At 47.6% G+C, this 15,130-nt stretch overlaps 6 protein-coding genes across 6 annotated transcripts; 4 read left to right on the forward strand and 2 right to left on the reverse strand.

The window, feature by feature from the left end:
* The first annotated feature begins 3,356 nt into the window (after positions 1-3,356).
* On the forward strand, positions 3,357-7,055 carry L228DRAFT_251048 (vacuolar protein sorting protein-like protein). The gene is made up of 9 exons (XM_018333467.1): positions 3,357-3,453; positions 3,529-3,603; positions 3,666-3,965; positions 4,027-4,662; positions 4,716-4,949; positions 5,007-5,342; positions 5,396-5,905; positions 5,965-6,363; positions 6,418-7,055. The coding sequence occupies exons 1-9, from the start codon at positions 3,442-3,444 to the stop codon at positions 6,790-6,792; spliced, it is 2,877 nt and encodes a 958-aa protein (XP_018185008.1). The 5' UTR covers positions 3,357-3,441; the 3' UTR covers positions 6,793-7,055.
* A 1,532-nt stretch (positions 7,056-8,587) lies between these two features.
* Positions 8,588-11,196, forward strand: L228DRAFT_251051 (hypothetical protein). Its single transcript, XM_018333468.1, has one exon. It carries the CDS (start codon positions 8,722-8,724, stop codon positions 10,759-10,761), a length of 2,040 nt encoding a protein of 679 aa, XP_018185009.1. The 5' UTR covers positions 8,588-8,721; the 3' UTR covers positions 10,762-11,196.
* On the forward strand, positions 10,975-11,726 carry L228DRAFT_43823 (hypothetical protein). The gene has a single exon (XM_018336597.1). The coding sequence runs from the start codon at positions 11,189-11,191 to the stop codon at positions 11,570-11,572; it is 384 nt and encodes a 127-aa protein (XP_018185010.1). The 5' UTR covers positions 10,975-11,188; the 3' UTR covers positions 11,573-11,726.
* L228DRAFT_43741 (hypothetical protein) lies at positions 11,694-12,204 on the forward strand. Its single transcript, XM_018336594.1, has one exon. The coding sequence runs from the start codon at positions 11,816-11,818 to the stop codon at positions 12,140-12,142; it is 327 nt and encodes a 108-aa protein (XP_018185011.1). The 5' UTR covers positions 11,694-11,815; the 3' UTR covers positions 12,143-12,204.
* L228DRAFT_43821 (hypothetical protein) lies at positions 12,186-12,975 on the reverse strand. Its single transcript, XM_018336596.1, has one exon. It carries the CDS (start codon positions 12,747-12,749, stop codon positions 12,267-12,269), a length of 483 nt encoding a protein of 160 aa, XP_018185012.1. The 5' UTR covers positions 12,750-12,975; the 3' UTR covers positions 12,186-12,266.
* On the reverse strand, positions 12,889-14,196 carry L228DRAFT_43755 (PLC-like phosphodiesterase). Its single transcript, XM_018336595.1, has 3 exons — positions 13,778-14,196; positions 13,321-13,721; positions 12,889-13,255 (listed from the first exon to the last, which is right to left on the reverse strand). Exons 1-3 carry the CDS (start codon positions 13,965-13,967, stop codon positions 13,028-13,030), a joined length of 819 nt encoding a protein of 272 aa, XP_018185013.1. The 5' UTR covers positions 13,968-14,196; the 3' UTR covers positions 12,889-13,027.
* Between the last annotated feature and the right edge of the window lie 934 nt (positions 14,197-15,130).

The raw sequence follows: 15,130 nt of genomic DNA on the forward strand, positions 1-15,130 counted from the left end.
ACATTTTCACTACGTGCATATACAACCTTGCGCTTGCCGAAAGCTACAAAAACTGTCGGCGCCATGGTCTCCGTGCCGATGTTGGCGTAGATGAATACGAAGTCCACCTTCGGAGTGACGCGACATCGGTCCTGAGGTGGACCAAGGACCAACGAGCCACTTACTCCGTAAGGCCGAACAGGCCACGGAGAGGCGAATCGACGAGTCATGTAACTGTAATAATGGTTTTCAAGATCACAGACCAAAGCGAGCACGGCCCCGGCCGGCGACAGGGGTCTCAAGAGTAAGTGTCGAAGGACGTGACAGCGCAAGAAATTGAACAGGTATTATATTTATGCATGCTCCCTTACCCGCACCAATACCATTGGCCATAGGGGCCAATAAATGATTTCAGTCCGATGCCACTGCTGTTCAATTAGCGGACTGTCTATGATGCCGAAATTAACCTATGAACATTACTCTCTGCCATACTCCGTAGAGTCTCATGAGGATGGCGTTGTCGGTGGCAAAGATCGAGTATCGCAGCCACAATCGTAGAGACTACTGGGCTCATTGAAACACTGCAATCCGAGGCAAGCGAAGCGGGGCATGCATCGACCAAAATTAGCCCATGACAAGGGTCACTAGGAAGAGGACAATATGCCCAGTCGATGCCGCAATGCTGCCCATCTGTTCATGTTTTGTTCAACGAAGTCTAAGAGGGGTTCTGGTAATTGGTCAACATGTGCCCGGCTTCAGGAGGCCAACAGGCGGTCTCTGCCTTGTCCATGGCAATGATAGTGTAACACTCATCCCTCCGTGAAGCTAAGTCTCCATTTTCGGGGACGGGAAAGTGGGCGGTATGCTGATTTGTTTTGAGGGGCGGAAGAGCTAGAAGGGCAAAGATACGAAGTGACGAGCGGCGCAACTGACTTTCGTATCTTCCCGCGGGATAAAGTAACATTTGTGCCTCCTGTTGTGCGTAGTACTGTCATGCTTCCCCCTTCAGGTGGAGACCAGCCGTACACACTACCTTAGGCAGAGGTTGAAGGAGATGTAGTTAGTCGAGAGGGCCGTGCTGACTGGCATATACCGGTCGCACGATCCAACGTTGTGACACGTCCCACGACCCAAAGAAAGGAACCCCACGAGGTTGTTTTCTTTCGTCCCAACTAACCTCTTAAAGTCGCTTGTACAAAGGTACACTCCGCGACAAGCGCTCTCGCTCTGACCTGGACCCTCCCATCTTAGCAGACGGGAGAGCGCAGGAGCCTCTCTTGCCACTGAATCAGCCACGCGTCATGACGTGCGCTGCCTAGACGCCACAGGAGCAAAACCAATTCGCCCATGGCTTTGCACCCGAAGCAAGTCATAACGGTTTTATCTGATAAGGGATTAACATATAGGTACAGAAAATTAGTCCCGAGAATCGGCTTTTATCGTGTCGTATTTTGCAATGTTGAGACGAACCAAATGGCAAAAGCCATCGAAGATTGTTGTCGAATTTTGAAGCGACGCCTTCGGGCGAACCTTAGCAAGAGATTTGACCCCAGAAAGCCCAGAAGCCCTCGTAAAATTCCCGATGCGGGGAAGAAAAGGGTTCCGGGTCGCTGTGGACCTTAGGCCCCACCAGCGCCGAAACTTTAACTATCGCTTTCTTTTCGGCTGAGGATTTCTTTCTTTCTTGTCCAGTGAACAGAACCCGTCTCAGGCAGCTACTTTTGCACGCCAGAGCTTCCGAAGCTGGGTAAAATCGGCGAGTGTGGTCGTATCCAGCCGATCGACGAACCGTCCGAGGCGTCCTGAAGCAGGCCAGCCATGGCAATCCCGCTAAACTCCTATAAACAATCCCAAATTTTGATGACCAGAACAAAGTAATTGAGCGATTTTCATTTGCATCAGCAACAATTCGCAATCGGACCCTGTGATCTAATTTCGTCTGCACAATTTTTCAAAGCATAATTGGAACGTGATGCAACAGAACACGCGTCAATTTTATGGTACAACTTCCTGTGCGACCTCATCCATGGACTCCTCGCGTCGTGACTGGGGCAGTTTCAGCTTCGAGGTCTCACGCTCATGGCCCCTTGCTTGACAGCCAAGAGACTAAAAGGATTTTCAAACCACTCCTAAAGGCTTGATCCGACTATAAGCCAACAAATTCGGGCAATTTAGACACGTAAACAAAGCATTTTAACACCACTAACAATACGACACTCTGGGTTTCTTTATGCAAAGAAAAACACATGCATTAAACACATCATTCTTTGCATTGTGAGACGTAATTGATGCTGCACATGAGTGCCGCGCCCAAGGTACAGTTGTGCACATGGTGGATCCGAGACCCGATGGGTAGCATCGATGAAATCATGCTTCCCATTGCATGCGCTGAAGATATTCTAACGAGGACAAGTCTCGGCAACCTGGAGCGGTTTTCTGCTGTACAAAAGTATTCCTGAAACATAGAGGAGGAGTTAATTTAAGAATTTCATATTCAAGCCGTTTCGAAGCTAAGCTGCGAGCACGAGAAATGAGTCCAAGCGGCCATCAAAAGTCAATTCAAATGAAATGGGCACATTAGACTTATTCCGGTTGGTAATCTGGCTTCTGAAGCCTGCGATAGAATAGCGTAACGTGCTCTAAAAACCGGGCTGCTGGCTTCTGTGGCGCTTGCTAGCAGTCGGTGGACCGGGTCGCCGCGTTGTCTAATCTTTTACGGAGGGAGGTAACGAGGAAGTGATCTTGGCAAAATCTCAAAGGTCCGAGCTCGAACGCAAGGTCATCACGAGGCTCTCTCGTCGTCCGCGTCAAGAAGCCTCAGAGCGTTCTGGTTTTGATAAAGTGAGTCTGAGACGCTATGACGAACGATCTAGCATCGATTTTCACACCGTACCTGCCCCTTACACCGTACCTTACTTAAGAAACCTTCGAAGTCTTCTTTATGATCCCGGTCAATTGTAAGGTCGAGTCTTGCCCAGTTTTGGTTCTCACGTCCTGTGAAACTATTACTTTTCTTTTGACAAATATCATGCAGCCCACTAGCATCAATGGCAAGGATTAATCATAGAATTTGTGACTTGACTGGTCCAAATTAATAAGCTTGAGCAAATTTCAGATGATTCGGGTTTGAACAAAGTGGGAAAATAAGCCACGGTTCACAGATTGTTTGATGGAAGCTTATGGGTACCACAGGCTGAGTTGAGTTTATTGATTACCCACGTGCAGTATGATAGCTGTAAACCCAAGCGAGAGAAACAGGGACTGCTTTAACTAAACCTGATTTGTGTAGTTAATCGTGGAGATCAAGCATGATAACATCAAGCCGGGATTATGTAATCCTCCGCATCCCCGAGCTCCTCCAAACATCCAGCCTAAATAGCTTCCCAAGTTATCATTGGTGAGAGGAGAGAATCCCATGAACAGAGGCCTGCCGACAATTCCCGGCCTATGCGATCGGCGGTCATGTCCTTGGCGGTTTGTTGAACCCCTCATACCCATTGTGCCGCTTTTCCTCTATCCTGGTTCTGCGGCTAACCTAGTTATGCTCAGTGGAAAACATTCAACTTCTTTGAAGTTTCTCAAATTCAGCTTCCCACGGAGGGAGAAGGCGCTCCATCCCTGGATGTAGGAACTACCCCTGCAATATCTTGCGTGACAGATGATGCATCTGAGACTGACCGGCATAGAACAATGAGCTGAGCTGCATCTGTACGGGCTCCGAAGCCATCTTCTTGGGCGGCGCCGATGGCGTTGTGCGAATCCTGTCCTCGTCGTTTCGCATAGTGCGCTCATTCAGGGCATATGACACCGGATCCATTACGCACATGAAGCAAATTGATGGCACCTCGCTTCTGCTAACTGTCGCGGAGGATTTGTCCAATGAGCCAGAATTGAAGGTATGGGCCTTAGACAAGACCGAGAAGAAGACGGGACACCCCAAATGCCAGAGTACGGTCTCGATTCAGAATGGGCGCAGACAATTTCCTGTAGGTCCCCTGCTTTGTCTGGTGGGGGGTTGCTGTCTAACACAATGTTGGCGAGCTCTAGATTTCCGCCCTGGCTACCTTGGATGATCTCTCTCAAGTCGCTGTCGGATTTGCAAACGGATCGGTAACTGTCATACGCGGCGACTTGATCCATGATCGGGGAACAAAGCAGCGGACAGTTTTCGAATCAGAAGAGCCCATCACGGGAGTCGATTTTCGCGAGGGCTCCATTACTACTCTCTACATCGCCACCACGGCGCGGATCTTGACCTTGGTCATTTCCGGAAGAGGCCAGGGCCAACCCGCGCGGGTCCTCGAAGAACGTGGGTGTGGTGTCGGCTGCATGACCGTGGACAAATCAAGCGGAGAGATCGTGGTTGCTCGCGAGGATGCCATCTACCACTATGGTGTTCATGGAAGGCTGCACTGCCTTCCGTACGACGGACCAAAGAAGCTTGTAAGCATTTACAAGGACTATATCGGGCTAGTGTCTCCGCCTCGAACCAGCTCCTCGCCGAATTCGAGTACAGCAAGGAGGTTTGGAGGAAGCAAGGCCGATGAATTATTCAATACATCGAGTTTCGTTTTACTTGATACTGCTCTGCGATTCGTGACCCATTCGGAATCCTTGGTCTCACAAGTGAAGGCGATTTTTGCCGAATGGGGAGATCTCTTTTTGCTTACGATGGAAGGGAAGGTATGTTTTTCGGTCGTATTGGAGAAATTCCTCATTCGCTGATCACCATGTAGCTTTATCGATATCATGAGAAATCATTCAAGCAGAAACTAGAGATCCTCTATGGCCGAAACATGTATACCCAAGCTATTAGCTTAGCACAAAAGGCTCGTGTCGATATTTCCCAGCAAAATGTCATCTTTCGCCGCTACGGCGACTATCTCTACCAAAAGGGCGAGTATGACGCTGCCATGCAGCAATACCTCAAAGCGATCGACAATACCGAGCCGTCCCAGGTGATCCGCAAGGTGAGCACGCACACTAAACGCCGATTCCTTGTGCTTTGGAGCTGATATTGTGGACAGTTTTTGGATACACAAAAAATGCATAATTTAATTGAATACCTTGAAGAGCTCCACGAACACCATCGAGCCACTGCCGATCATACCACACTCTTGCTCAATTGCTATGCTAAGCTCAAAGATGTTACCAAACTGGAAAAGTTCATCAAATCCCCCGGTGATCTCAAATTCGATCTCGATACGGCAATTGTCATGTGCCGCCAGGGAGGATACTTTGAACAGGCGGCTTATCTGGCGACAAAGCACGGAGAGCACGAGTTGGTGGTAGATATTTTGATTGAAGACTCCAAAAAGTATGCTGAAGCGCTAGAGTACATCTGGCGGCTAGAGCCTGACCAGGTAAGTTAAGGTCTGCTCTACTGTAAATAGGCCATGCTTATATGAAAATCCAGATGTATCCTAATCTGATGAAATATGCACGGGTATTACTGGGGCATTGCCCCAGGGATACTACTCAGCTATTCATCGACTACTACACGGGCAAATTTCGACCGAAAAGAGATCTAATACTACCTGATCAACCAGCAGCACAGAGCGGTGTGTCCAGCGCTGTACAAAGCCTAGCCGCATTCCTTCCACTTCCATACATGACAACTTTCGCCTCATCAGCCCCAGGGACTCCGGGCCAACAACCCCAAGGTCTGCAAGGTCCAGAAGTGGATATAGTCCCTGAATATGAGCCTGCGAAACCTAGGTCTGCATTCTCTTGCTTCGTCGACCATCCCGATGAGTTTATTGTCTTTATGGAAGCTTGCCTTCGCGATCAGACCTTTAGTGAGGAGGACAAGATTGATCTCTACACGACGCTTTTTGAAATGTACCTGCATTCAGCAAAAGGCAAACGGGAAGGCGAAAAGTCGGAGTGGCAAGCAAAAGCGAAACGGTTGATTGATGGAGAGGATGTACGTTTACCCATCCTGGCTCGCTTGTCTGATGTGCTGACAAATATCCCACCTCTCAGATACCTATTGATCCTTCCAACGTGCTGCTGCTCTCCTATCTCTCGAGTTTCCGAGATGGAAGTATCCTTGTCCGCGAGCAACAAGGCTTGTACTTTGATATCTTTAGATCGTACACATCCGCGAATGATACGGAGGGCGCTATTCGTGCCCTGAAAAAGTATGGGCCCGAGGAACCCCAACTATATCCTGCCGCGCTTGCATACTTTACGTCAAACCCTCGTATTCTGGCTGAAGCCGGTGACGAACTTGAAGCTGTACTGAAGAAAATTGATGAGGATGGCCTCATGGCACCTCTGCAAGTAATTCAGACGTTAAGCGTCAATGCCGTTGCCACAATGGGTCTCGTGAAGAAGTATCTTCGCGCAACGATTGAAAGCGAGCGGAAAGAGATAAATAATGTAAGCGATCTAAATTCTTCCAAAGTCCTTTATAGTCACTGACAGTTGGTTCAGAATCGTCGTCTCATTGAAAGCTACCGAAGTGAGACAGAAGCCAAAAGGAAGGAAATTGACGAGCTCGGCACCAAGCCTGCAGTCTTCCAATCTTCTCGTTGTGCGGAATGCGGCGGCACTCTTGATTTGCCCAAAGTGCACTTTATGTGCAAGCACTCCTTTCACCAGCGCTGTCTCAACCAGATGGATGACGAGGTAGAGTGCCCCGTTTGCGCCCCTCAGAATGCCACAATCCGCGCGATACGGCGTGCCCAGGACGAGTCTGCCGATAAGCACGAGATGTTTCGCGATGCGTTGCAGCGAAGTAGCGACAAGTTTGGCACAATTAGCGAGTTTTTTGGCCGGGGTGTCATGTCTGTGCCTACGCTGGAGTGATCCTCGACTATTCTCCATGGGCCTGCCACCTTACATTTCCTTGTCAAGATAATTTTTGAATAAGGTATCTGACTGATGGACTATCATATTATTTCTCTGCATTGCACGGTATACCTTTGTACAGATTCTTTTCATTTACTGTCTTTTCCTCCGCCATCTGTGGAGTCACGGCGCTTGAGGAGCTAAGAGGTAGAGGCGGTTGGCTCTTTGGCAGAGGCGAAAAATGTCACTTATATCATGATACCTATTATGTAGTCAGCGAGAAGTAATGTATTTGTGTAACAAGCATGAATGACCAAAAGCTCCAGTGAAATCCGTAGTCACAGTTGCGATATTGTCAGTCACGTGATCTCGCGTTGGCATCGCGTCGGGGGTTATCGCACCTCAATACAGAGCATTCATCATGCCTTCAATGATTAGATCTTCATTTGCATTTCAACAGTACGTTACTTTGAGCATTGCATTGAAGTATATGGTGAGATGAGCCAGTCCGATAGATGTGGGTGGCATGAATATGGGACAGCTGGATTGGCCCACTCTCCGGACAAGAAGTGTGGTTTTGGACTCAGATGACGAAGAAGACGATGAAGTCGCTATTGAGCAGCCGGGAGTTTTCTATAAAGAGGATCAAATCCAACTGGATAGCGAGGGAAACGATGGTCATCATCATGAAAATGTCCAGGTTCATGCAGATTGCGAAGGAGGCAGCTACTTCCAAACTATGACTGCTTCGCCTGCCCTGTCACAAGGAAGAGATGCAATTGACAGTGAAAGTGTCAAATTGCGTCCCAAGGAAACAAACGATGTTCAAATAGAGGGGAAAAGGCCCAAGTCGAGCCGTCAAGAAACGACATATACCGGTAAGTCCTCCGAAAAAACGTTATTTTCACATCTGCGATATCATTGTTTAATACCCAGATATCCGTAAATATCATTTTGCACACATTGTCTTTCGATTGATGATTCTTAAATCCTGATGTATTCCTTACTGAGCCTATGGTTTCCTATACACATTGCTCCCATCAGTTGTCTCGCGCTCGATACGTGCGGACCTGCGAGCAGTAAACCTTTCCTTTCTTGCTTGCAAACTTCTCAATTAATATTTCTGCTGAATCATTGCTTTCAGACTCTGTGTTGAGCGGGGATATTCTTGAAGCACGTCATGCCCTGATCAAGCCTTCTCCAGGCAGAGTTTCGGACTTGGTCACCGCTGCTGAAGCCCGGGATTCTAGCCCGGGCAGAAAAACAGAGCTGTTTACGCAGAGTGAAAGAATGCCGGTGACTAATCCTGGTCTCGATGCCACCAGCCTAACAGACGAACCCTTGATATTTTCTACCAATGCTGGGATAGACATCAGTGCGGCAGCCGGCGCTTTTCTGTCTGAGCCTGCAGAGTCTAGACTGAAACGGAGACGCACTTCAATTGGCTTTGGCGATGACAACCAACTCCACAAGATCGAACGGGCAAACAAACCTCGCAGGAGAAATAGTGAAATTGGGCTGGGAAGATCGAACTTTCCGCCTAGTAAACATGCCCAATCTCAAGAGTTGCCGGACATTTGGGAATTTCCTAGTAGCGGCGAGTCGAACGATCCATTACACGAAAAGCATGAGTCGCAAACTTGCCATGGTAGCAAAGCCAGCATTTTCAAGCTCGACAAGAAAGGCCATTGCCATGGTGCAATAAGTCCTCACAAGCGACGCCGGCGATCCCCAGCAGAAGGTGCTGCTTGCAATAAAATTAATTCAGCGGAGACAGCTGCCGTGGCAGCGCCGCTAGAGTATCATTCTATCAACTTCAAATTTTCCCCAGCCTCGAATGGCCTCCGGGGAAGAAACATTATCACAGAAAATGATGACGGAAGTGAACGTATTCCATTGGAAAATCCACATGACATCTCCTCTTCTTTACCACCAACGACTACTTCAATGAGTACTGATACTTCACATATCTCTCCCTTACCACGTCCATTGCTAGCAGAACAATTGAAAACACAACCTCGCATAAAGGACCATCTCAGCTCTAACCCCGAAACGTATGCTCCAGCGGACCTCTTTGAACGTCTTCCTGGCGAGTCAAGCACTCTTCCAAATACCACTCCAAGCCAGTCAATATCCAAGGATACCAAGATCGGCAAGGAAAGCAATTCTCTAGACACTCCGGCTAGTCAATTCTCTAGGCCTATGCCGAGTAGCCCGCCGTCAAAATCTGTCGAACCGAACTCAAATTCAGACCGCGGAATATCTCCGCCCAGGCAGACAAGCATCCAAGTCAGGATCCCGGGCAATAAAATGTCCACGAATGACTTCCCGGACGAGATCTCAATGCTTTCACGGCCGCGCATTCGAAGGAAACGCCGCACAAAAACTAGCATGGGTTTCACGCTGCCACCTCGTGAGATGTCTGATTCGGAAGACGAGGATTTTGCGCCGAAGGCGGCTTCAAAAGACAAACCAATCTTTAATGATGATGACAAGGATCATAGCGATGTCTTAGAGGCAGATGAGCTGGAGGCAGACGGCTACGGTATCAGGGATAGCGGCCTCCCACGGGAGCATTATAGACCACGGCCTAGCCGGTCACGCGCAAGCAAGATCGAGTTTGACTACCCAATTGACTTTTCAAAGCGCCCAGAAGCCCAACTGAAGGCTCGGCGCCGAAAGAGCAGGGCTTCGGACAAAGAAAATGAGGCGACAGAAGACGCCCAATCTGGCATTCAATCGCTCCGTCCGGAAAATGTGGGGGTCAAACATGATATCAGGGATCCTCATCAGGAGGATATACTGGGTGAAAGGGTGACAGTCAAAAGCCAGAATAGGCAATCCGCTTCAGGGCCTTCGGCCAAGGGTGTGGATGGGGTGGATGGAGTGAACAAGGCTGACAAAAAGCGCCGAGTATCAACCAAGCCGACGGCAGGGGTGGGTGATGAGATTGATAATGGAAAATTAGGAGCGGCCCGAGACGGGCCGCGTATGTCTGAAGAAATGTTGGTGAAAGGAAAGAGACGGAAATCCAATCAGGAGGGCGATATTTCAGTTCATGTACCTCGTGCTCCTACCCCTGTCACAGATGCCGAAGCCGACAGGGGTAGAGAACATGTCAAGGCTCGCTTTGCAAGCGAAGCGTCAAGCTACAAAGGCGCCGATCAAAATGCAAGCACGGCTCGACATGGCCAGCTCGATCATGCAGGGTCTCCTGCAAGGTCGTACGAGAGCGTGACATTAGATCGAACAGATTTCGACATTACAGATCGCCCTTTGGATGACCCCTGCAATGGCCTGGCGCGCCAATCCATCTCATCCCTTGGCCAAGGAGAAGATGATGCTCCTAATTCGGAAAAGAGTCCAAAACTAGACTTGGATCTGAGTGAGCAGACTGATCGCGATCTTGCAATTGAATCGGCCACTGCCAAAGCCAATGCGCGCCAATCTAGGACCGTCTCCAAGCCAAAGGACAGGGTGCACTCACTTTCTAATTCCACATCTAGATCTCGCTCCCGCCCAGGCGATGATCAGCCAGAAAATTGGTCACGTCCTGCCTACATGGAGAAGGACCATGAGACTATTCCGCCTAGCTCGATCAATAATACACATACTATGACCATCAGCAATTCGACGGCTAATTCAGCCAGGAAAACGCCACCGCCGGAGTTAGGACCGACAGTATCAAAACGGAAGAAAATGCCTCAACGAGCCGAGCCTTCTTTCATCACCGCGGTTGAAAGTGCAGAACTAGCTGGTGATTCTTATGCAGATGAACTAGGGCCTGCAGGAACCAAGGCTACTGAAAAGGAGAAGGTTCAAGACCAGCAGCATGCCGCTGAACCCTCTGACACTGCCACCAGCGGGACAGGATCCAAGGGTCCAAGTCAGCATAGCCCCATTCGCGGCAGCCATGTCCCGTACCGCGTCGGCCTGAGTCGAAGAGCGCGTATCCAGCCCTTGTTACGGGTTGTTCGAAAGCAGTAATCCAGGCCTCCTTTTCGTTTTCTCTTCATTCTTTATTCCTTTTTCCTTTTTTTTTATTTTTTATTATTTCTTTGTTTTTAATTTCTTTGTATTGTTTTTTTGTTTTCCTCTAGCAGCACACATTGTCGCCTCACACATTCATGAGCATTGCTGACCATTATCTATCCAACTTTACCCGAATATCCCTCTGTTGCCAACCAATTGGAAAATCCCAATAGGAAATTGCCTGAAGCGCTTGAGCAATGGTTTTATTTTCTCTTTCCCTTTCACTTGTTGTTTGATGCTTCTCGGGGCAGAGCATCGATTCCACATCTTCGCTATGGATATAAAGAGCGCATGGCATATGGCATATGGTCAAATAGCACGTACTCCGCGATAAACATTGGCATAGCGGATCTTAGCTAGTAGAAACTATGTAATGAATTAAATGAGAAACGAATATTATTTTTTTACTTCATTGTCTTGTATCTTCTCTGTCCTCTGTTTCGTGTCTTCCTTTTTTTATCTTGTCTTCTCCTCTCTCGTTCTTTTTTTTTTTTTTTTTCTTACCGGTCTATTTTATCTCAAATTTTTTTGTTGGGTTTTTCTCCGCTCCTTTTGTTCTTTTTACCTTCCCCGTCTATTTTATCCTATTTTATCCTATTTATTTTCTTTCTCTTTTCTCCCTATTTTATTCTTCTTTGCTTTCTCTCTCTCTCTCTCTCTCTGTGTGTGTGTGTGTCTGTGTGTTTTACATCCCTTCTACTTTCTTTTTTTTCCCTCCCTATTTTGTTCTTATTGTTACTCTTATATATATTGTTACAAGTCATAGACTCATGCCATGAGTCAATGAGTTGGTAAGTCCTTGAGTCTGTAAGTCTGTAACTCTGTAACTCTATAAGTCCATGACCAACTAGTTCTAAATAAAAGAAGAAGTAGAGACCAAGAAGAGATGTCAAGACAGGACAAGAAAAGAAAATCATAATGCATTTTAAACCCTCTCAAAGGCACTGTACAACTGTGGTCTATGGTCTACCTTGCTCTGAAAAAGGTAAGTGGTGAGTCGTGACTGGTGATGGGACAGAAAAGTATATCATGCATACCACGCAGTACTGCAGAATATCATATATCACCCATGGGTTACGAGTCTACGACAGATCCCGAGAGCCCACGAGGGTTCGTCAGTCGTCAGTCCTCAGTCGTCATTCATGGAGTCGTGGAGTCGTGGAGTCGTGGAGTCGTGGAGTCGTGGAGTCGTGGAGTCGTGGAGTCGTGGAGTCATGGAGTTGTGGAGAACAGAAAGAGATTAGAAAGAGAACAGAATGAAAATAAAAAAGAGAAGAGAAAGAGAATAGAAAGGTCATGCATAATGCAATTTACCCGGCCGGACCAAAATGTATAATAAGTCCGAAGTCCGGCAATAATGAAGAGGACTTGATAAACCAAATCACTCAATGGAATGCAATAAACTAGATGACACAAATGCGGAGAGACTAATAGAGGTTGAAAATATATTGAGGAGTATATCAATGGATGATCTGATGGTTTTTAAATAAAGGTCCCAAAAAAGGAAAGAGAGAAAGAAAGAAAGAAAGAAAAGACAAGAAAAAAAAATAAAATAAAATAAAGACCATGAAGCGCCTCGATTCCACAAATATGATGCAAATATAAGAAAAATATAACGTAGTAAAGGCTTTTGATAAGGCTAAGAAAGGCGCGCGTTCCGCGTTGAAGGTTGCCCTATTGACTTCTTGTGGACAAACGGTAAACCAAAAAGGGAGGGGGGAAAAACAAAAATAGGACAAAGTAGTATGTATGTATATATGTATGTGCGGGAATTTTGGAAAGGAAAAGGTAGTATGCAAACTCGGGAAAAAAGCAAGAGGAGGAAAGAGTCGAAAGTTGGAAAAATGTAAAATGGAAAGGAAAATGGAAAGGAAAATGGAAAGGAAAATGGAAAGGAAAATGGAAAGGAAAATGGAAAGGAAAATGGAAAGGAAAATGGACATGGAGATTGAAAGAAAGATGAACAAAAGTTACCCCTAAATGAATATACACCATACATAGTTGAATGACTGAAAATCCCGTTTTTTCAGCAATTCCATAAAGCTCGAAAAGAATACTGCCGCAACAGCGTAAATTCCCACAATTCCTAACAGACCAAAACCCAATTGTCATAGATACATAACTAAGAATGAACAGCTCCTCGAGTGATGATAATGTCTCTCCAGCAAATCCTTACCCATTGACAAAATCCTGCGTGGCATTTGTGCCATGAGGACTAAGACTAATGGGACCCAGTACCGTTGATTGCGCCATTCAATGAAGAGATAGTGGAAGTTGGGACCTTGGGCGGACCATGACCCCCACTGTTAACGGGCGTTGCTGCTCCAGAAGGAGCGGCGCTTGCAGGCTTACTCGGGGCTGCAGAGGCAGTGCCTTGGCCGGTCAGACCTTGACGGATGGCGAGTACGCTGTCGACGATGACGGCATCAATGCCTTCCCTGACTTGCAGCTGTTTAATAGTTAGTATAGTTCAGAGAAATGACATAATATCCCAGCACCCTTCAGTAGACATACCTTGACCTTTTCTGGGTCATTGTTGACGGCGCCGTATGAAACACACACCAAACCAGATTCCTTAACTACCTTGACCAATCGTGGGCTAATTACGAGAGGCTCAGCCGCAGAGACAACGCCGAGCAAGTTCCATCGCGAGGCGAAACGAATAGCTTCTTGGAGACTGCTGGCGCGGATGTCGCCGACAGGAGACGTGCCCGCGTCAGTGAGGAACAAGATCGGAATTGAAGGCTGCTTGAATGAGAGCAGCAGGCAAATGTCAGGATTGAAGCTCGAAAAGATCATCTTGCGCTTCTTGCCGAGATCATAGACCTGTGTGAGAATAGTATCGACAAAGGAGTTGAGCTCGACAGCATAAGTGTCCATTTCGTGCTCCTCACTTTCATAAAGCATGGGATATTCTAGCATGTTTGTCAGTGATCAAGTTACATGCCCAGTCCGAGGAGTGTTGACATACTCAGCTCAATGTTGAAGCCAATCGACTCTGGCAGTTTCTTGAACATTTCTTCCAGAGTAGTAAAAGGAGCCTGGATAAAGTGGCCACGGCTGTTGCCCTTGTAGCCCTTCTCCTTGAAATCCCGCGTGTGCTTCATTCGCTCGCTCATATCAGAGACTGAGTCATGATGACTGCCGCCTCCAACTGACATGGAGCGTTGGGCTCGCCGGGCAAGACCAGCAATATCATCCCTTGCCTGGTTGGCGGAATCTGCAGATCCCTCCTTGCGCAGCTTCGGCTTCTGGGTATCACTGACGTGTAAGAACTGAGGGAGGGGTTAGCCAAAATGGTGAAACAACTGCAGATTCAAAGAGAAACTTTACCTGCTCCAGAGTAAGAGTGTGCACAGGAGCATCGATTCCTGTCTCGCTGACGAGGAAATCATGGTAGATGACCGGCACGTGGTCTTTGGTCAATTGCACATCTAGGGTTGTTAGGATGAAGCCAGAACGGAAGACGGATGAAAAGCATACCAAACTATAAAACATGTTAGCATAATGAATACAGAAAAACCTAAAATAGATTGTACTCACCTCAACATATGATGCTCCTAGGTTGGCCGCAGCAATGAAAGACTACGATCGTCAGCTTTTGAGTCATCAAGCTGCATTTAGCTCACACCCACCTGTAGTGTATTTTCTCCAAGCTGCAAAGACTTCCGAGCAGTCATATTCTTGCCGAGACCTGTAATGGAGTTAGGGACACCCCCGGACGGAGAGAAGAGCAAAAATTGTATTCACCTCTGTGGCCAATGACCATTGTTGAAGCCATACTCTTCCAGTACATTTGCTCTGTAATGGACATTTTCGGATGCGTAAATGGCGTGATGATCAAAAAGTTGAAATTGACGGTTCCAATGACCTCCAGAGTATCAGCCGCAACAATCGGTACACTGAGATCTCCCTGCAGCGAAATACGCTTTGAACCGATGCTAGGCTTAATGCTCGAAAGCATAGCCACACCACGGCCCACAATGCGGTCTTTGGACCCCGCGTAGGTAGGGACAATGTCGAAAAGTACCTTGACTTTCGTGGCGTCGTGCGTCGTGAACGTCACTGGATCGGTGCTGACATTGTCCTGTACCGGGAGATCAATCACGCTTGGATCTCCAGTGGCGCCGACAGCGGAAATTACAACGGACAAAGCCGTGTCGAGCTGTGTTGCGTGGGCATTCGACAACGGAATTTGATCCAGCTGAACAGCTTGCACGTCCTTTCGCATATCCATACTGCCCAGACTAACGAGAACCATACTCTGATCGGCTAGGTAACGGTGACCAAACGTCTTGAAGGATTCAGCCATTTTGGCGCCTTC

This window comes from Xylona heveae, assembly GCF_001619985.1.
Source record: "Xylona heveae TC161 unplaced genomic scaffold L228scaffold_13, whole genome shotgun sequence".
NCBI lineage: Eukaryota > Fungi > Ascomycota > Xylonomycetes > Xylonales > Xylonaceae > Xylona > Xylona heveae.